General features: G+C 42.7%; 2 protein-coding genes across 3 annotated transcripts; one reads left to right on the top strand and one right to left on the bottom strand.

Moving 5' to 3' along the window:
* The first annotated feature begins 543 nt into the window (after positions 1-543).
* On the top strand, positions 544-3771 carry FRA8 (Exostosin family protein). 2 transcript variants are annotated; one of them, XM_016316345.3, is made up of 4 exons: positions 544-772; positions 1478-2152; positions 2248-2501; positions 2630-3771. In XM_016316345.3, the coding sequence occupies exons 2-4, from the start codon at positions 1535-1537 to the stop codon at positions 3108-3110; spliced, it is 1353 nt and encodes a 450-aa protein (XP_016171831.1). In that variant the 5' UTR covers positions 544-772; positions 1478-1534; the 3' UTR covers positions 3111-3771. The 2 variants fall into 2 exon arrangements, with proteins under 2 accessions (XP_016171831.1, XP_016171830.1); XM_016316344.3 differs by lacking the exon at positions 544-772 and having other exon boundaries at positions 820-2152.
* Positions 3772-5561: 1790 nt separating this feature from the next.
* On the bottom strand, positions 5562-7212 carry LOC107612809 (xyloglucan endotransglucosylase/hydrolase protein 31). Its single transcript, XM_016314560.3, has 4 exons — positions 6889-7212; positions 6648-6748; positions 6234-6454; positions 5562-6159 (listed from the first exon to the last, which is right to left on the bottom strand). Exons 1-4 carry the CDS (start codon positions 7124-7126, stop codon positions 5799-5801), a joined length of 921 nt encoding a protein of 306 aa, XP_016170046.1. The 5' UTR covers positions 7127-7212; the 3' UTR covers positions 5562-5798.
* Positions 7213-20770: the final 13558 nt, after the last annotated feature.

The following is a 20770-nucleotide window of genomic DNA, read 5'->3' as shown; positions in this document are numbered from 1 at the left end:
TCATTATAATATACTTTCAAGTATACAAAAGCTTAATATTATTCTTGCCGATGCATATTTTCATAATCAGCAAGGGTTAATTAAGTTCTTTGTTACAACAAAATTTATTCATGAACATAATCCACCATCCAATAGAGAAATTTTTTTTTATGGCGGTTATACTTATAAAATATAGTAGCTAATATTATAGCACACATATCAACATTTGGCAAATGATAGGTTCAGCGACAAAAAAGGATACAACGAAAACAGCACTAGTAGCAAGCAATGATGGCAACGTAGTAAAGACGCATTTTTGCTCAATCGAATAAGCATCAATGCTTATATGGCAAAAGTTTTACCTAAACTTATCAATTCCTCCAATGGCGTTACCTTAACATAAAATATCTCGTTTCGAATTGGTTTTAGGTGTCATCATATACTACTAATATATATATATATATATATAATCAATTTACTATCTTAGCCTTAGCTTGAGACATACACAAGCTAATTATATATAAGAGATCAACACTAATTAATTTGCTAAAGGGTTTATTATTTTTGGAGCTTTGCAAATATGCTAATGCTACGGCCCACATACCTCTTTATTTCTTATACTTTTCAGTTTTTGCGTCCTTTAATTCTGAATTCTACTCATATATTCTATTCTATTCCTTCAATATTCCGATCTGGTTTCTAACTTTCCAACTGTTTGTTTATGCAGGTCCAAGATGAGGTCATTAATTGCTGCTAATCGAAGATACTACATATACAACGAGCTAAATAATTAGTTAAGCATCTATCTTATCCAACTTTGCTTAAGCAATACTAAACTATAGTAACGGACTAACGGTTAGAGTTTGATGGATTCAAGAATGTTATATAATCGATAAATATGTTTTTTTTTTTTTTGCACATGTTTACTCCAAACTTAATTTTCATTCTCACATGGTATGTTGTAGTGTATTTAAGCCTTATTGTTAGTTGATGTTACTAAAAGAGCTTTATGTGGTGCAATGCATGGACACTACTAGAATGGTTTTGAAGTCTAGAGCTTAATTAATTGATATGCTGATCAGGAACCAAACCATGTTGACATATCATATCATATCTCATCACATGATTATATTTAGATTAATTTAATTTGTAGAAAGAAATAAAGAAATAAAGAACGCTACATACATAAGGCCCAAGCTACATTCTGATCATCCCCATGTGAACTCACTCACATACAACTCTCTCAAAAAACAAACATCACCCTCTAAAATCCATTCTCTTTCCCCTTTCCTATTTTGTTTTTTTTATTAGTTAAATAATGCCTCTTCAATAATTAGTGAAGTCTCGGAATTCAGATATCGAAAACACGTACTAATAAATAATAAATGCTTCCAACTGTTTTATTTTTGGTGCTAAGTTCTAGCAATAATAAAATTGTTTGTACCTCTTCTACTCTTATCTTATTTCTTGGTTCTCTTCAATAATGGTGGAACAACAGCACAAAAACCAGAGACCCCCAAAGAGTAGTAGTAGTAGTAGGGGCTTGTATGTGAAGATGAACCTCTTTCATCACAAACATGGCTACAACTACAACAAGCTCAATCAGCATTATCAACAGCAACAACAAGATAGAAGCTGCTTCTGCAGATACTACAAATGGCTTCTATGGCTCTCTCTCTCCCTCTACTTCTTCACCTCTTTTCTCATCACCAATAACAACAACACCACCGCCCAAAAGACAGAACCAACCGAGAACTTCGTTAAATCCCATGTTGTACCTCGTACACTGTTAGAATCCAGCAACATTGCAAGCAAACTCAAGAATATGAAGGTGTTCATCTACGAGCTCCCATCAAAGTACAACACAGATTGGTTAACCAACGAGAGGTGCAGCACTCACTTGTTTGCGTCGGAAGTCGCCATTCACAGAGCACTCTTGACCAGCGACCTTCGAACCTTTGACCCCAACCAAGCTGACTTCTTCTTCGTCCCGGTCTACGTCTCCTGCAACTTCAGCACCGTCAATGGCTTCCCTTCAATCTCACACGCCCGCAACCTCATTTCCTCCGCGGTGCAACTCATCTCCACACACCACCCTTTCTGGAACCGCACCTCCGGATCCGACCACGTCTTCGTCGCTTCCCATGATTTTGGCGCTTGTTTCCACAATCTCGTAACTACCTAATAACTCCACACATTTTTTTGCGTGCATTTTCTTTCTTCCTTAGTTCCAATGACCTGACTCTCTTGTTTCTTTTCTTATTGAAGGAAGATGTGGCCATGCAGCATGGGATACTGGAAATAATGAAGAACTCAATAGTGTTGCAGACGTTCGGCGTTGAGTACCAGCACCCGTGCCAACAAGTTGAGAATGTAGTCATACCGCCTTACGTGTCGCCGGAAAGTGTACGGAAGACTCTTGCTAAGAATTCTCCGGCGAACGGACGCAGAGACATTTTTGCGTTCTTCCGTGGGAAAATGGAGGTTCATCCTAAGAACATAAGCGGAAGGTTTTACAGCAAGTAAGTAATTACTAATTAATCAGTAATGACCCCACACTCTCATCATTGATCAATAATTAAGCCGCATTTGGATTTTAACTGAAAAACTTTTGCTGAATTGACGTTTTTTCTATTTTTGTTTCTTTTAGGAGAGTGAGGACGGTGATATGGCGTAAATTCAGCGGTGACCGGAGATTTTACCTCAAGAGGCATAGGTTTGCCGGTTACCAGTCAGAGATAGCGAGGTCTGTTTTCTGTTTGTGTCCACTTGGGTGGGCCCCCTGGAGTCCCAGACTGGTTGAGTCTGTTTTATTAGGATGCGTGCCCGTAATTATCTCAGACGGTATTCGGTTACCGTTTTCGTCTGCCGTGAGGTGGCCGGATATTTCCGTTAGGGTGGCCGAGAGGGACGTCGGGAAGCTTGGGAGGATCCTTGAGCGCGTGGCAGCGACGAACCTCACGGCGATTCAGAGGAACCTGTGGGACCCGAGAACGAGGCGGGCCCTGATGTTCAACGAGGAGGTGCAGGAAGGGGATGCCACGTGGCAGACTCTGGTTAGTCTGAGTGAGAAGCTTGGTAGGTCTTACGGTAGGTCTACAGTTTCTGGCGAATTGGAGAGTGACACGTAAGGCTTTCGGGTTAAAGTTCTTCCCAGCTTGGAATTGCTGGCTGCATATGATGATGGATGACAGCTATTCGATTTTGAATTCGGTCTCTGGCTATGTGTCAGTGGGGACCACACCACACAGAGGGTAGATGGATGGATATTAACTATGGAGTAGCGACTTTTGGTCCAGCTCGTTAATGCTAACGTGGAGGGTTTATTATTCTTTATGACATGGCAAAGCAACCATTGTTGTATAATTATTAATTTCCGATGTAAATAAACCATACTAATTATTAAATGAATTCATGATATGGATGTGAAATAAACAGTCATAGTATATGTATATTTTTTGGTGTTGGGACTGAGAAGTGATGAATTGTCAGAAGTTGAAATGTGTACGTCTGTTGTTATTTGGATTGAGGCAGTGAATAAGTGTGGTCACGGGTAAGGTGAGGAATGGACGTGAAATTTAATTGAGGGAGAAAGAATCCAACGGTGGCATTGGAGTGTAGTTTTTATGAGTGAATGAATGCTTAATGTCAGCATTCAAAAATAGGTAGGTAGCTAAAGCTTAAAAGCTAGCTGGCCACTCTGTAATGGAATGTAATTTTCATTGTCTTTTTCTCTCTGTTTGTTCTTGTACCAAAATGCTTTTTTGTACCAACTCCCAATAACTTATTTTCGTTGCATGAGCGCCTCTATTAACGTGTTATGTTAGTAACATTGGCTATCAAAGCTTCAGTAAGTTGTGCAGTCTCTGTTTCTTTCCTAATCCGTGAATCCGTGAATCATAAGTGTCTTTGTTTTCTTGTTTAAAATTTCCAAAACATGGTTTACTCATTAGTGGAAGAACTCAATTGAAATTTCAAAGTACGTTACTCTAAATAATTTCTGAGAATTACAAAAGGATATTTAAGAATAATAATTTCTGTAGTAAAATATAGGAAAGTAAAATCAAGGGGACCAACCCAATTTGGTTAATCAGGTGAGTACTATGAATCTATGATATCTTCATGCAAAGATAATGCCTGCAAATTACTAAATAATTTAACATATTCAATTAAATTGCTTCATGAAATTGAAGACCAAATGATGACTGACCCTTGTCAATATCACATAGCTGATCAATTTTCTTAAATTTTTTATAATATATAAAAAATGGATCCACAAATAAAGATAAGAGAAACACATGGCCCTTTCAATGAGACAGAGTCTTACTGATAACTTTTTCAATGGGCTAGGCCCTTGTCCAGAAGCAATTACCCTACAGTTTTGGGCTTCATATTTTCCTTATCTCTTTAATCTAGCATCCAAATCCAGTACAATTTTATTTGAAGGTCTAGAATCATTGGATATGATAAATACCATGATAAAGTCCAAAGAAAGACCTCCTTACCAAAAAACAGAAGTCCAAAGAAAGACCATCTTTTTTTCAGTTTAGGATTTTCACACAGATCATCATTAACATAGGGAAAAAAAAACATTAACATAAAAATAAAAATAAATTAACCAATCAAAGCGCCCAACGAGCGCCCAACGAGGTGACAGAATAATTATAAGAAAATCAAAGTGATCGGTTGACTCGTCCGCTTAAATAAGTATTGGAGTTCGAATTTTGTTTTGTGTATGTAGTAATTCATGACAGACCTTTAAATGGAATTCAGATTCGCAACGAATTATTCGTTAACCTGTCGAGCTAGGAGATACGGTGCCTAACAAAAACAAATTATGAGAAAGAAAATGGAGAAAAACAAACATTGCCTTTGTATTTGTATCCCCCGTGAGGCCGTGACAAAGTCAAAGGATCAAAATGGAAAGTGTGTGAAGCCAATGAAGTTGCATGAATCCAAATCATTCTTTTTAAACAAGGCATGGGGAAATGCAGCAACTATGGTAGTATCCTAATTCCATTCATGTGACATTTGACAATGCCACAATTAAACGACAAAGTAAGGTTTCTGGTCATTCACGAGATCAAACAGAAATCCATGGTACTAAACTGCGTAAGATGCCATTTAGGGGGAAGATCGATATTAGTTCACGTGAAATATCAAATACACTTCAACTTGGCCTAGGAGCCAATGAGGCATGTATAAAATTTGCTCATACCATATAGTTTAATGTGTCTATCACATGACATATAGAAAAACCCTAAACTAATACTCGCATGGTAATGAGAATCAAAAGAATGATCTGAGAAAATTCTATGTGATAGAAACACTATCATTTTCTGTTATATATTGAATATATAGTTATTTTGGGGGGGTCCAATAATTCAGCAACATAGTCCAATAGTTATCTTTCACACGGCTTACTTTCAACTTTCAAGGGAACATGGTCCGTTTTTCTCTTATACATGACACACCATGAATTCGAATTTTTGTTTATATATATCTATCATTGATTTAATTACTTTTAAGAAAAATAAATACAAAAAATGTATAGAAAGAAAGATAAGAGATATAGTCCTATATTAGAAAAAGCATACAAATTGATGTATATATATATTTTGGTACATGCATCCAAATTGAATTATTTAATTCAATAAGTAATAGTGAAAATTAAACACACAATTGGCAGAAACAACAAATACATCACAATCTTGAATGTTGGGGGTGGCTTGGACGCTCAACTGCCCTTGCAATTACACTTTAATTAAGCAGGTGGGGTCATCTCAATTACCATCCCCTTTAAGAGTATAAATAATTAATTAGCATTCTGGAGTAAGGGTATGGTCTCTATTGGGATCACGGCAATAGTCATAGACCAAGTAATTGTTTTGGACCCATTGCATTGCATTATACTGTTGAGGACTTAGTGAATTGTAGCCAGGTGGTGAAGGTGAGGGTGGCTGGCATGAGGAGGAAGATTGAGTGGTGCAACCTTGGAGCTTGAAATCTTTGTATCTTCCAATGAATGGTTGGTATTTGTAATCAGCTTTGTATTTACCATTCTCTGTGGCCCATGATGATGCATCCCATATTGATCCGTACACGTACATTGCTCTTTCAGGGAATGTTGCATCATTCTTTCTTGGGTAATTCCTTATTGGAACATCGTCCACCAAAAATCTGCATTCAAATTCATCTATATTAACAATCATAACAAAATAATAATAATGTTATGAATATGTAACAAAGATTACATGATGTCAGTGGGTGTCCATAGAATAGCATAGTGGTGAAAATCTTGTGTTGGATCGAACCAAAGGTGAAACCTCATCTCTCTTCCTATCACATTATTCTTGTCTCCGCTTCCTCTCATGAACACATTTGTCTGCAGCACATATTGCTTACCTGGGATGGTACCAAGGAACTCAATGTCCACTTCATCATGGTCTCCTGGGTAGTCTTGGTTGTTTGAAAGCTACAGCAATTCCCAAATTAATTAATAATAATGGATATATTCTTAATAAAAAATGTTATTCGTACGCTACAATCAATTTGTATTTGTATTCAAACATGTATTTTATACTGGTAGCTGACTTTGGTAGTTGATTTTAGTGTACACGAAGCATAATTGATTCTTAATTAAAGAGTTATACACTAATGATTCTCACATAGAGACATGTAATCACTCCTGCAGTGTAACCAGATTGAAGCTTAATGGCAGCACCAAAGTATCCGGATCGATACGGCCGGATTGACTTGAATCCACTTCCTGTTTTAAACAAACAAATTCAAAATGTCTAAGAAGCATAATAATGCTATAGAGTTGTTACATGGTTACATGAACGTGTCATTTCAATTCAGCAAAATTTTCAAGCATTTTCTTTTGAAGCACATTATTTAATAATGTACCAGAGTAAGAGTCAAGCCAAATAGTTAGTGAGCCAGATTGGTCTAGTCTTTGGTGCTGAGGTCCCCAAAGGTTTCTATAAGCTTGATCAAAGGCAACAGAACTAACTTGGGAACTAGGGTAGTAGCCAGGTGAAGGTGGAGACTCATCAGCAATGATTCCACAAAGCATGAGTGAGATTATAAGAGAGAATAGAAGAGGAAGCATTTGAAGGAGAGAAGAGGAAAGCAATGATGGCATTGTTGGAACAGAGTGACTCTGCTTAAAATGCAGGGTTGATGGCCTACAAGTTATAGTTAGTGATCATGGAAGACTGTGGCTACCAAAAGTTAGAGTATGTGTATGTATTTATAGGGATTTTGGAGGGCCCCACACTTCCTATGGACTGGTAAAGTTGGTTACTAATTTCTAATACTAAACATTTTTTTGTAAAAGAGAAAAACCCAAAATAGCTTCTGAGAATTATTTAAAAAGGCAACGAGGTCTTTGACAAAAAAATCCAACTCGATCTCTGACAATTACCTCGAAAGGACAACGAGGTTTCTGTGTCAAAAAAAAGTTAATATTATTTTTTTTGACACAGGAGCTAATCAGTTCCAAAAAAAATATCAAGGACCGAATTGGGTGTTTTTTTTTTTGGGGGTCTCGTTGTCCTTTCGAGTTAGTTGTCAGAGGCCAGGTGGGGTATTCACTCTTTGTAAAATTATGTGTAATGAGTAAACACTCACGTACAGTTATTTTTACGTGAAATTGATAATTAAAAATTATTAGATAATAATTTAATTAAATTTATCAATTATCTAATAATTTTTAAATATTAACTTCACATAAAAATAACTGCATACAAATTTTTATAATGTAATATTTGGTATTTAGAGTTTAGGGTTTATATATATATATATATATATATATATATATATATATATATATATGAAAAATCAACTATTAATTAGCCACTTTATAAAAATTTTGATATACCAGAAAAATACATATTTAGTATTTCATAAAAAATATTATACTGTTATAAATAAATTTGGTTATTAATATATTATAAATTTAATTATTTTAATAATTAATTATTTAGTTAAAAAATATATAAACCAATATTATAAATATACACAAATACACCATGATTAATTTGTTAACTGATCATCTACGTGCACATGCTATTTGAATGAGTTTATTAAGAAATAATATTTATACTATTTTTTACATTCACTTCTTTTATACATACACCTCCATTTTGTCTTCTCTTTTCTCTTTATTGATCACTTTTTAATATCGAAAGTAAAAAAGAAAAAGAAAAGGAAAATATGCACACACTTAATACACATAACAGCTTTTTCTTGCCATTTTACCCAGAGTAATGAGGGTTGAATAATTGATTAGTCAACACTCAATGAGCAACTTCGACAGGAACTCACAACCAACCACAACCTACAAAATGATTAAAGAAACGGTAAGACACATGTTAAGAATAAGCATAGGGAGTCTAAGCGTACAACGTGTACAATGAAAGTTTAGAAAGTATTAGAAATATGACTATTAGTCTTAGTTTGGTAAAGCTTTTACTTTTGAAAAGTAGCTTATAAAAGCTAATTTTTAAAAGATGACTTTTTAAAAGTTGTAGCATTTATGTTTGGTAAATCAAATTAAAAATTACTTTTAATAATCACAAGCAACAACAATTGCATTTGGTAAAATAGCTTTTAAAATTTAAAAATACTATAATAGACATAAATGCAAGCATTAAATTTGAAAATTAGTTAACATATGAGGTTATATTAGACTTTTAAATTTTGAAAAGCACAAGCCAACTTTGAAAAGCTCTATCTTAGGTGCTTTCAAAAGTACCTCTATCTTTTAAAAGTTATAAGCACAAGTACATGATCTTTTTTATTTACCAAACACAAAATGAGGAGCTTGAGCTTTTAAAAAGCACATGCACCTCTTCGAAAAGATTTACCAAACCAAGCCTTACATTGTCCTATCAGGTTACGCTTTTGGGATAAGTGGTTTCATGATATGGTACTAGAGTTCTAGATCCAAAAGGTCAAGAGTTATGACATGAGATGTTTATTCTCCTAGTATCCGGATGGTTATTCTCCCTAACAGTACTTGTCGATTATAAAACAAAAAAAAAATTATTGAAAATATAAAAAATTTAAAATTTTAATTTTATGTATTTATTTTATATTCATCAAATGAAAATATTTAAAATTTTTCAATAATAATATTAGCTAAATCCTATTTGACAACATATAATTTTTTTTATATCCGGAAAATATATCTCAACTTGAAGCTTCTTTGATTATTTCATGCAATCATGCACCGTTGTTGCTAACAAACAGTTGTATATAATTATTATCTGCTTTCATCACTCTGTTTGCAACATCAACAACTTTGTACGTTTTGTCTCTAACAATCATTCAATAAAAATTATGTCTAATCAACTGCCCTTACAATAATAAAATGCAAAATCTCAACAACTAAGATATATATGGATAAAGTAGTGGTTAATTTTGTTATATGGTGGTTAATTTTGTTAATACCAAATGAAACTTGTTCCGTAGTAGTTTGCTAAATGTGGAGGTTAGTTATGTGAATGCATAATTGCCAAATTTTGCATGGTTCCTCGTCTCTGATTGGATAATGGATAGGATTGGAAGTTGGATGAATACAAATACAAAGACCCCTGCTTTTTCGTAAAGAAACAAAAGAAGAACAATTCAACTACGCAAGTTGTTCTCATCATCATGTGCAATGTGGATTCATCTTCCATATGTTTCGCAATTTTGCTTCCATCTTTTATGCTACAAATTCATTGTCAATCCTTTTCCATGCACAACCATCTTTAATGCTTCATTTTCGACAATTATTTCACAATATTAACTAACAATAGTTGGAATGAACAAGTCATTGTTAAAACATAGATAATAGGCATTAATTTGATACAGTAATAACTCTTGAAGAATGAATGTACTAATAATGTAGTGTCATAATTATTATACCATATGCTTATATGAAAATTGAAATACATTAATTTGTTCAACTAAATCTGATTTGGGATGTATATCAATTAATTAGTCGGCAATCATAAGTTATGAAACTCGATTCTTGTAATGTGGGAACCCCGTTAAGGACTATGCATGGCACAAGAATTGGACGAACGTGTTTGTTGGGTTATTGTTGGGGGGTGCCTATGCCCTACAAGAAATGGTATGAGATTTAGTGCGGTATCATTCTCTCGAAAAGTTAATGTACCATCAAAATCAAAATAGTGAAATTATGGGAATTCCTAATCTATGGAATCATGTCATGTAAATAATTATGGGACCATGTGGAATGTGTTCCAAATCATACCAACCCTGAAACAATGTGCAATGGCTCTCACATGACCTTTCTACTCACATTTTTTACCATATTAGGAAAATCATTTTCTCTTTTTTATCATTAAATTTATAATTTTTATTATGTACGAATTTATTATCTTAATTTAAAAGTAATTATATTTTTTATTTTTATTTTACTAATTTCTTCATTTTAAAAAAGACTATACTTCTTTGTGTTCGTTATTATGCTGAACTCTAGTGTTTTTTATGTTTGTCTATAGACACATTAAATGTTGATCTAATTTTAAATGAATTTTGTCTTTAGTTTAATGTTAGATGATGTATGGATTAACACAACTTTTTGTAGATGATATATATAAAGTATTGATGACATAACATGGATCTTTTATTTTTAATTACCATAATTATTATTGTTCGGTTGTCGGTTACCGGACAGTTCGGGTTGGATTCCTGGGTGGTGGTAAGGACTCGCCAAGGCGCGGACTGCCGGTCAGGGGTGCGCGAGGTCCCGAGTACTTTATGCGAAGGGGGGTGCCACCTGCAAAGACACTTCGACGCTCTAGTCAGTAAAGTGTGCAGGCGGAAAGGGTGGAGTGATATATGACGTACCTCCGGGGAAGGGTGTGCCCCCGACGCGCCAGTAATGATCGTGGGGGATATTGATGGCGCGTGGCTTCTTCGTTCGTGTGTTGTCGCCGGGTTGGCTGGCCGTGGGAGGGACGTGCCCCCTGCGCGCGTGTCTCTTGGTTGCTGAGGCGACCGTTTTGTCGCTTCGTTCTTCGCGCTGAGCATTAAATGCTCATAATGGGTTATAAAAACCCCGCGCGCAAAGACCATTTTACCCCTGGCCTTTTCGCGCTTTGTGCAGCGGTTTTTAAACGGTTTCTTCTTTCTTTTGCTCCCACTCTTGCTATTCCCATTTTCTTCTCTCCCTGATATCCAAAGCTTCTTGTTCTTCGCGCTGAGCATTAAATGCTCATAATGGGTTATAAAAACCCCGCGCGCAAAGACCATTTTACCCCTGGCCTTTTCGCGCTTTGTGCAGCGGTTTTTAAACGGTTTCTTCTTTCTTTTGCTCCCACTCTTGCTATTCCCATTTTCTTCTCTCCCTGATATCCAAAGCTTCTTGTTCGAGCGTCTCTGTGCCTCTTCCTTCACTTTCAAGTTCCTGCAACCAATTCAGGTGACTCTCCATCCCTATTCTCTTGCGCTTTGTTTGTGTTTTATTGTTGTGTGCTTGTTGCTTGTGTTTGCTACTCTGCTTGGCTTTCGTTGCTGGATGTCCTTCCAGTGCTTAGGTAGATGAGTTAGGGGAGGGGTACCATTCCAGGGTAGGTTTTTGGGCGGTTTGCTTGATAGGTGTAGATTTGTCCATGCTCCATTTTAACTGTTTAGCAGGATTATCGTAGTTTCTGGGTATTTTCCGGGCTCCCGATTTCATAGTCTAACGGAGTGGTACCCCACTTGTAGGTATGCCTCGCATTGTCGCTCGATGTTCTACTTCTGCCGCAAATTACGACCCGTACGCCTGGGTGACCTCCGATGTGAAAGATTCTCCGAATCAAATGGATCTGGAGGAACTGACGGAGTTCCGGCAAGCCGGGTACCTCTGTGGTGGCACAGACGAGGAGCTCAATTATGAGACCATCGTCCCTGCCTCCGATGAGCGGTTGTATGAGATCAACTTTCATGCTCCCCGGGTTGCTGATTGGATTTGGTTTTATAAAGCCATGTTCACTCAGGTTGGCGTTCGGATACCGTTTTCCGATTTCTAGATGGCGCTTCTTAGTCGGATATCCGTGTCGCCGTCACAGCTCCATCCGAACAGCTGGGCTTCTATCCGCTGTTTCGAGATGGTTTGCGAGTATCTCGAGCTGCCGGTGTCGGTGGATGTCTTTCTCTTCTTCTTCAACCTTACCAATCCCTCCAAACAAGGGAAAGCGAGGAAAGGGTTCCCCTCTTTCCGGTCTGCCCAAGGTAGGAGAATATTTGGTCTGTTTGAGGACTCCTACCATGGGTTCAAAGATAAGTTCTTCAAAGTCCGCCCCGTTAAAGGGCGTCACCCCTTTTGGTTGTCGTTAGAGGGGGAGCGCCTTATCCCCACTTATTGGAGTTTTGGGGCGGGGTCGAACTCTTTTATTAAGGTGACGTATAAAAGGATGTCCTTTGTAGATAAGAAAATAGCCGATGTGTTATTTGCTCTTTTTGAGAAGAACCCCGTGAATCCCTATCTCCTTATGGGTGAACGGGAGGCCGCCAGGAGCTATATCCGTGAGTCATCTTGTTTTGTGTTTGTGTTGTTTGTCACCTTTTGCTTTACCTGATCTAACGACTGATGTGTTTGTCTGTTTGCTGCAGTGGAAATGTCTGCTACAGTAACGGGACTTGAGAACCTGATGAAGACCTTCTTCGAGGAAAGCGATGAAGAGAAGGTTGAGGAGAGAGATGCCGGGAGGTCGGAGGGTCCTTCCGGGGAGAAGGAGAGTCAGGCTGAGCCCTCTCCCAGGGACGCCGTTATGACGGGGAAGAAGCCCGTCGAGGTGCAGAGCTCCCCCATTCCCGAAGAGGCGGCCGTTGGGGGCACTCATCCTCTTCCCACCAAGACTATGATGATGTGGAGCTCATTCATACTCCTAAGAGGCGGAGGGCGTCTGCCAGCCCGGAGGGGACTCTCACCATCATGGAGAGAAACTTTGATGCTACAAAATTCATTGACTCCCAGCTGATCCCTGGGACGGAGGAGCACTTTCTCGGCACTGACCTGGCCGGGCAGGCAAGATGGATGTACCGGACTTTGCTCCGGGGAGCCGTGATAGCTCGAAAGGCTGAGTTCAAGTTGTCGGGAATGCAGGCTCTCCGGAGGAAACTTGAATCCTCTGGCAAGGCTAACAATGATTTCAAAGCACAAGTCGAGCTGCTCCAGAGCCAGTTGTCCGAGACGGGGGAGAAGCTCAAGGTTTCGGAGGAAAAAGCGACCTCTGTCGCGGAGAAACTGAAGGCTTCCGATGAGACGGTGGCCCGTTTAGCCGAGCGGGAGATGACCTTGGAGAGTCAGCTGAATGCCGCTCAAGGTCGGGTGGCGGGCTTGGAGAAGGAGTGTGACCAAGCCATCTTGCTGGCTAAAGCCGCCAAAGCCGAGGTCGAGGAGCTCAGGAAGAAGCTGAAAGCGACCAAATAGCAGGGGAAGAATGCGATTTCTATGACTGAAGATGCCCTGAAAGCTCAAGTGAAGATCGTGGCTCCCGACTTCGATACGTCGGCTATCGGGGTCTTCAAGATGGTCCAAGATGGCAAGATCGTCGATATGCCTAGGAAGTGATCTGTTGTAACTTGGATATTTTAGTGTGGATTTGCTGAACTTTTTGCTGAACGTTTTGCAATTTGAAACTTTATAACTTGTGCTTATCTTAGTCGTCTAGCCGATTTGCCATTATTATCTTTTGTCTTTGCTTGTTGTATTGTTTTCATTACCGCCTTTTCGGGGCGGGCTTATTGCTTGTGCCCGTTTTGCCGTTTTACGTTGGTAATGGTTTTGGACCGCTTTGGTCGTGTTGTCGCCGCCGTTAGTTATGGCTGTGGTCCAAATGGTTCCCGGGGTGATCAGTCCCGGGCTGCCGTTTTAGGACGCAATTGTGTGAAACACGTATTGGGAAGCAACAGATAAGTAAGAAAATATTTTGACAAGTGAGAATTAATCGTCAACTAGGCAAGTTTGTTAACATGGCAAGTATTCGATAGGAGTAAATAGCTAAAAAGTAACAAGCGCTAAAAATTTACATGTTAACAAAGCAAGCATATATGAGCCCGTTAGGCCTCTTGGTCGGTGTGCCCGAGTTAGGAGTAGAACCTCCTCAAGTTACCTGCATTCCATGTTCTAGGGATTTCTTTGCCGTCAAGTCTCTCGAGTTTGTAGGCACCCTTGCCAAGTACTTCTTTAATTCTGTAGAGACCTTCCCAATTTGCCGCCAGCTTCCCTTCTCCCGGGGTCGGTAGACCGACATCGTTGCGTCGCAGGACGAGGTCTCTTTCCTCAAAATCCCTTCTGAAGACTTTAGCGTTGTAGCACAGGGCTATTCTTTGTTTCAACGCCGTTTCTGACAGGTGGGCCATCTCCCTCGTCTCCTCCACCAGGTCCTTTTCCACCGCTTCGTCCACACCTGCGAGTAGTAGCCGGGGCTCGGTTTGCCGATTTCAACGGGTATTACCGCGTCGACCCCGTACGTTAGGCGAAAAGGGGTTTCCCCCGTAGCGCTTTGCTCAGTTGTTCGGTAGGACCACAGGACCGAAGCGAGCTCATCGGCCCATGCGCCTTTCTTGTTGTCTAGGCATTTCTTGAGGCCAAGTAAGATGACTTTGTTTGCGGACTCCACTTGTCCATTTGTCTGGGGGTGTTCCACTGAGAAAAACTTCTGTTTTATTCCTAGGCCGGTGAGGAACTCCGTGAACTTCTTGTCAGTGAATTGCGTCCCATTATCCGAAATGACGACCTCCGGGATACCGAAACGGGTTATCACCTGCCTCCACATGAACTTCCGGCAGTTGGAGGAAGATATGCTGGCCAGTGGCTCAGCCTCTATCCATTTGGTGTAGTAGTCGATGGCGACTATGAGGTATTTGACTTGCCTTGGGCCAACTGGGAAAGGTCCCAGGAGGTCAACTCCCCATTGAGCGAAAGGTCGTGTGGTCGTCAGCAGGCTCAGCTCGGAAGCCGGCGCCTTGTGGAAGTTGGCGTTTTGTTGACACTTTACACACTTTCTGACAAATTCTCTCGAGTCTTTCATCATTGATGGCCAGTAGTATCCAGCTCGGATGAGCTTCCTCGCTAGGGCTTTGCCCCCGATGTGGTGGCCGCAACAACCCTCGTGGATTTCTCTAAGTACATAGTCCGTCTGGTCGGGGTGCAAGCACTTCAATAGGGGTTGGCTGAGCCCCTTTCTGAACAGTTGCCCTTGTATGATTGCATAACTGGCCGCCTCCCTTCTCAATGTTTTGGCCGCTTTCTCATCGTCAGGCAGCTTGCCGAGTTCCAGGAAGTTTGCGATGGGGTCCAACCATGAGGGGCTTGACTTTGTCAAATGGAGGGAGACCGTTGGCTCCTTCATCATGCCTTGGATGAGAGACCGGTTACCCGCTCCTGGCTTCGTGCTCGCTAGTTTGGACAGGAGGTCCGCCCGTGTGTTCCTTTCTCTTGGTACGTGTTGGATCGTGACCTCTTGGAACTGACTTGTCATTTCTTTAACCTTTTCCAAGTATTTTTGCAGAAGGGGGTCCTGGGCTTGGTAGCTTCCGCTTACCTGCGAGGTGACGACCTGTGAGTCACTGCATACTTCGACCTTCGTTGCCCCGACTTCCCGAGCTAGTATTAGGCCGCTTAAGAGAGCTTCATATTCCGCTTGATTGTTCGACACAGGGAACTCGAACTTGGTCGATTGCTCGTAGATGACTCCTGCCGGGCTTTCTAAGATGACCCCGGCTCCCCCGGACGTTTGGTTGGAGGCCCCGTCCACGTGGAGTCTCCATCGTATGCCCATTTCGTCGGGGGGATCACCCGTTACCTCAACCAAAAAGTCTGTCATTGCCTGGGCCTTGATTGCATGCCGAGGCTCATACTACAAGTCATATTGGGAGAGCTTGATGGCCCAGGTCATCATCCTACCCGCCAAATCAGGTTTTTGGAGTACTTGGCGAATTGCCTGATCCGTCCTCACGACTATACGGTGGCCCTGGAAGTATTGCCTTAACCTTCGGGAGGAAGTTAGGAGTGTCAACGCCAGTTTTTCCAGCTTGCTGTACCTCAGCTCTGCTCCTTGTAGAGCCTTGCTCACGAAGTAGACCGGTTGCTGAGCTTTCCCTTCTTCTCTTACAAGCACTGCTGCAAGCGCTTCCTCTGTTACTGTCAGGTAAAGGTAGAGTGACTCTCCGGCCTTGGGCTTCCCGAGCACCGGAGGTGCTGCTAGGATCTCCTTAAAGTGGTTGAATGCTTCCTCGCACGCTGGGGTCCATTCGAATGCTATTCCCTTTTTCATCAGATTGAAGAAGGGTAGGGCTTTTGCTGCCGATGCACCGAGGAAACGGGATAAAGCCGTCAGCCTTTCCGCCAATCGTTGGACGTCTTTGACACAACCCGGGCTCTTCATCTGGAGAATCGCTTGGCACTTCTCGGGGTTGGCTTCTACTCCTCTTTGGGTGATCATGAATCCCAGGAATTTTCCGTCCTCCATGGCAAAGGCGCACTTGAGCGGGTTAAGCCTCATGCCGTGTTGCCGGAGGGACGCGAATACGCCCCCCAGGTCGCTCAGGAGATGGTCAGGTCGTGTGGTTTTTGCGAGGATGTCGTTCACGTAGACTTCCACTGTCTTGCCTATGAGCTCACTGAATATTTTGTTCATCAATCTCTGGTACGTGGCGCCAGCATTTTTCAGACCAAATGGCATTACTTTGTAGCAATAGATCCCTCCTGGCGTTATGAACGCCGTTTTTTCCTCGTCAGGTCAGTGCATCGGTATCTGGTTGTACCCAGAGTAGGCGTTCATGAAGCTCAGATACCGGTACCCCGCCGCTACGTCGATGAGTGCGTCAATGTTGGGCAGGGGATAGCAGTCCTTAGGACATGCCTTATTGAGGTCGGAGTAGTCTACACACATTCTCCACCTCCCATTGTGTTTTTTCACCAAAACTACGTTCGATAGCCAGGTCGAGTAGTCCAGTTCTCGGATGAACCCTGCTTCAAGAAGGCTGGCCGCCTGCCTGGCCACCTCCTCTGCCCTTTCCTGTGACATCTTTCTCTTCCTCTGGGCCACTGGCTTGGCCTCCGGTCTGACGGCCAGATGGTGTGACATGAGCTGGGGATCTATCCCTGGCATGTCGGCTGGCATCCAAGCAAGGAGGTCGGCATTGGCTCTGATCATCTCCATCAAAGGCTCCTTTAATTCATGGGGAAGGTTTCTGTTTATGAACGTGAACTTCTCGTCCCCATCACCGACCCTAAATTTTTCCAAATCCCCTTCTGGCTCAGGTCTGGGCTTGTCATCTATCCTGGCATATAGGTCGGCCAGGAAAACCCCAGATGCTTCTTTGGATTTTTTCCTGAGAGAGAGGCTGGCGTGGTCGCAAGCGACTGCCGTTTCCAGGTCCCCTCTGATGGATCCTACGGATCTGTCATCAGTAACAAACTTCATTACGAGTAGCTTCGTGCTGATAGCTGCCCCCAGGTCGTTGATGGTTTTTCTCCCCAGGATGATGTTGTAAGCTGTGGAATCTCGTAAGATTACAAAATCGGCCATCACTGTCCTCCGTCTCTGCCCTTGTCCCACGGAGGTCGGAAGTGAAATGACCCCATCCGGCTTTATGAAGTGGTCTCCCAACCCTACCACACCGTGCTGGTGGGTCACCAGGTCGGCATCTCGTAGTCCCAAGGCATCAAAAATGTTTCGAAACATGATGTTTGAGTCTGCCCCCGTATCCACCAGGATGCGTTTGACGAGGCCGGTTCCAACCCTGGCCGTGATGACCATGGGGGAATTTTCCGGCGCCTCGTCGAACCATTGGTCTTCGGGGCCGAAGGAGATGGATGGGAGTCCCCGGGAACTTCTAACAGACGAGGAGGACCGCGAGGACCTTGGCATCTTTTTTCTGTGCCGACTTCGACCTTGGGGCGGAATTTCTTGCTGTGACCACGTTCACTACCGTGAGACCGTGGTCGTCCCCCTCTGGCTCTTGGCGTCATCTTGTCGCCCGGGACCTGTCCTCACTTTCGCGATCCCGATCGCGTCTCCTCGGCTCCCTTATAAGGTGTGAGAAGTCGGTAAGTTTCCCATCCCTGATTGCTTGCTCCAGGGCGTCTTTTAGGTCGAAACAGTCTTGGGTTTTGTGCCCGTATCCCTTGTGATATTTGCAGTATAAGCTCTTGTTTCCCCCCGTCCTGTCCTTCAGAGGTCGGGGTCTCGATAGTATCCCCTTCTCCGCTATCTGTTGGTAGATTTCTGTAATCGATGTCGTGAGGGAGGTATAGTTAGTGAATTTCCCGACTCGGGGAAATGGCTTTGGCACTTTACTTGGACCGCCGTCCCTGGCGTGTTCCTTTGGTCTTTCTCTGCCCTCGTGGTACCGGGTTTGGTTGTAGGCGGGCTGCCGTTTATTGGCGGCTACGACCCGGCTTACTTCCTCGTCGTTGATATACTCCTTGGCCACGCACTGGATCTCCTGCATTGTCCAGACGGGCTTTGTGGTAAGGTGCTTCCTGAAGTCCTCATTCAAGAGCCCATTCGTCAAACATAAACTCGCCACTGAGTCTGTCAGCCCGTCAATTTCCAAACACTCGTCGTTGAAACGGTCCAAGTATTTCCTGGTCGGCTCCCCGGCTCTTTGGGTCACCCCTAGCAAATTGATAGGGTGCTTGGCTTTGGCGATCCTGGTTGTGAACTGGGCCAGGAAGGCGTGGCTGATGTCGGAGAATTGGATCACCGAGCCCTGCGGGAGGTTATTGAACCACCGTATAGCAGGTCCCGCCAGGGTGACCGGGAAAGCGCGGCACCTTACCTCGTCTCCCACTCCTTCTAGGTTCATCTTGGCCTCAAAGGCCGTGAGGTGTTCCAGTGGGTCTTGCGTTCCATCGTACCTCATGTCCATTGGCTTGTCAAAGTGTTTTGGCAGCCGGACTTCGAGTACGGAACGGTGGAATGGGGTCACTCCCATTATTACGGGTCCCCGTGTTCCCGTCGTTCTTCCCTCATTGCTTTCCCGACGGATGTCCTCGTCGCCGCGGTTCCTGGTACGCTGCCCCTCGCGTCTGGCGTAAATGACAGGGTCATGACGTCTTCTCGCGCGCCCTCTCCCCCCGGTGCTTTCGGATTCAGCTTGGGGGCTAGGCGTGCGTCTGGAGCGACTCCTGGAGCGAGAGCGGGAGTGACTCTGCTCTGGGGTGTGTTGGTCGCGTTCCCTATCTGCTAGCCGGCGCTCCAAGTCTTGCATCCTGTGGCGTAGCTCTTGCATTATTCTGGCGTGGTTGTCTCCGGTCCCCCCCCGAAGGGGCGTCTTTCATGTGATTGGGTTGCGTCCCTCGGGGGTGACCTTGGATGTTGTCGGGTTCCCGCCCCAGCGGTGTCGCCTCCGGGTACGGCCTCGCGGCCTGCCTCCATTTCGACTAGCACGAAGTCCATGGACGAGTCCCCACAGACGGCGCCAATGTTCGGTTGTCAGTTACCGGACGGTTCGGGTTGGATTCCTGGGTGGTGGTAAGGACTCGCCAAGGCGCGGACTGCCGGTCAGGGGTGCGCGAGGTCCCGAGTACTTTATGCGAAGGGGGGGTGCCACCTGCAAAGACACTCCGACGCTCTAGTCAATAAAGTGTGCAGGCGGAAAAGGTGGAGTGATATATGACGTACCTCCGGGGAAGGGTAGGTCCTTCCCCATATATACTGTGTCAGAGGTGGGCCCCGCAAGGACAGGCCCACCTTTCTCAAGGCCACTCCTGCACAGCTGTGGAGAAGTTGTCTGGGACGCGTGTCAAGGACGCGTGTCCGGGTTAGCAACGGATCTCCTCGCCTTCGACCGTTCGGGTCGGATAGTGCTCGGGTCGGGCCGGCCCGCGAGTGGTTTGGGCCAGGCCGTAACAATTATATACTGATAATCTCTTATTTTTCCATAACCTTCAAATAATAATGGCGGAAATAAAAAGAAAATACTTGACTTATTGAAAAATACGCTAATTAAAAGCTTAATACAGTAAAGTAGAGCATCAGAAATAAATATAAATATAAAAGAAGTGTCAGAAACAAGAGACTAAACTGGAGGAAGGATTTGTGTATTATTGAGTGTATTAAAGTTGTCTATTCAAATTGTATGGAATGATACAATATAGAAGGGTATTTATAAGGACTAAGAGAATCGTAATAATAAAGACGTAATATTCTATAATAAATATTCAGATATACTAAATAATTCTAATTTATCCTAATTGATCCTAATTATATTCTAACATCTCCCCCAAACTCAAGTGACAACTTGAGTTTGAAACTTATTTAAAACAACGAAATAAATAGGAAAAAAAACTGCATAAACTGATAAAACGGGTGCAGACAGAACTGTCGGAAGGAAGCGCAAATGGAACTGCTGCTAGTCTGAAGGAAGCGCAGATGGAATTGCCGCTTGTCTGAAGGAAGGAAACGCAAACGAAACTGCCGAACAGAAAAGCAGACGGAACTGCAATACGAGAAAGCAGACAGAACTGCCGGATGAAAAAGCAGACGGAACTGTCAGACGGAAAAGCAGACGGAACTGCTGGATGGGAATGCAGACAAAATGCAGACAGAACTGCTACGAGAAAACACAGACGGAACTGCTACGAGAGAACGCAGATAAAGAGAAAAAAATTGCATAAATTGATAAAACGGATGCAGACGGAACTGTCAGAAGGAAGCGCAGATGGAATTGCCGCTTGTCTGAAGGAAGCACAGACGGAACTGCCGCTTGTCTGAAGGAAGCGCAGACAGAACTGCCGCTATCTGAAGGAAGTACAGACGGAACTGCTAGA

Source organism: Arachis ipaensis, chromosome B8 (genome assembly GCF_059453495.1).
Source record: "Arachis ipaensis isolate K30076 ecotype BB chromosome B8, ASM5945349v1, whole genome shotgun sequence".
NCBI lineage: Eukaryota > Viridiplantae > Streptophyta > Magnoliopsida > Fabales > Fabaceae > Arachis > Arachis ipaensis.
Note: the sequence above shows the minus strand (reverse complement) of the source record. Positions and strands in the feature narration are given on the sequence as shown.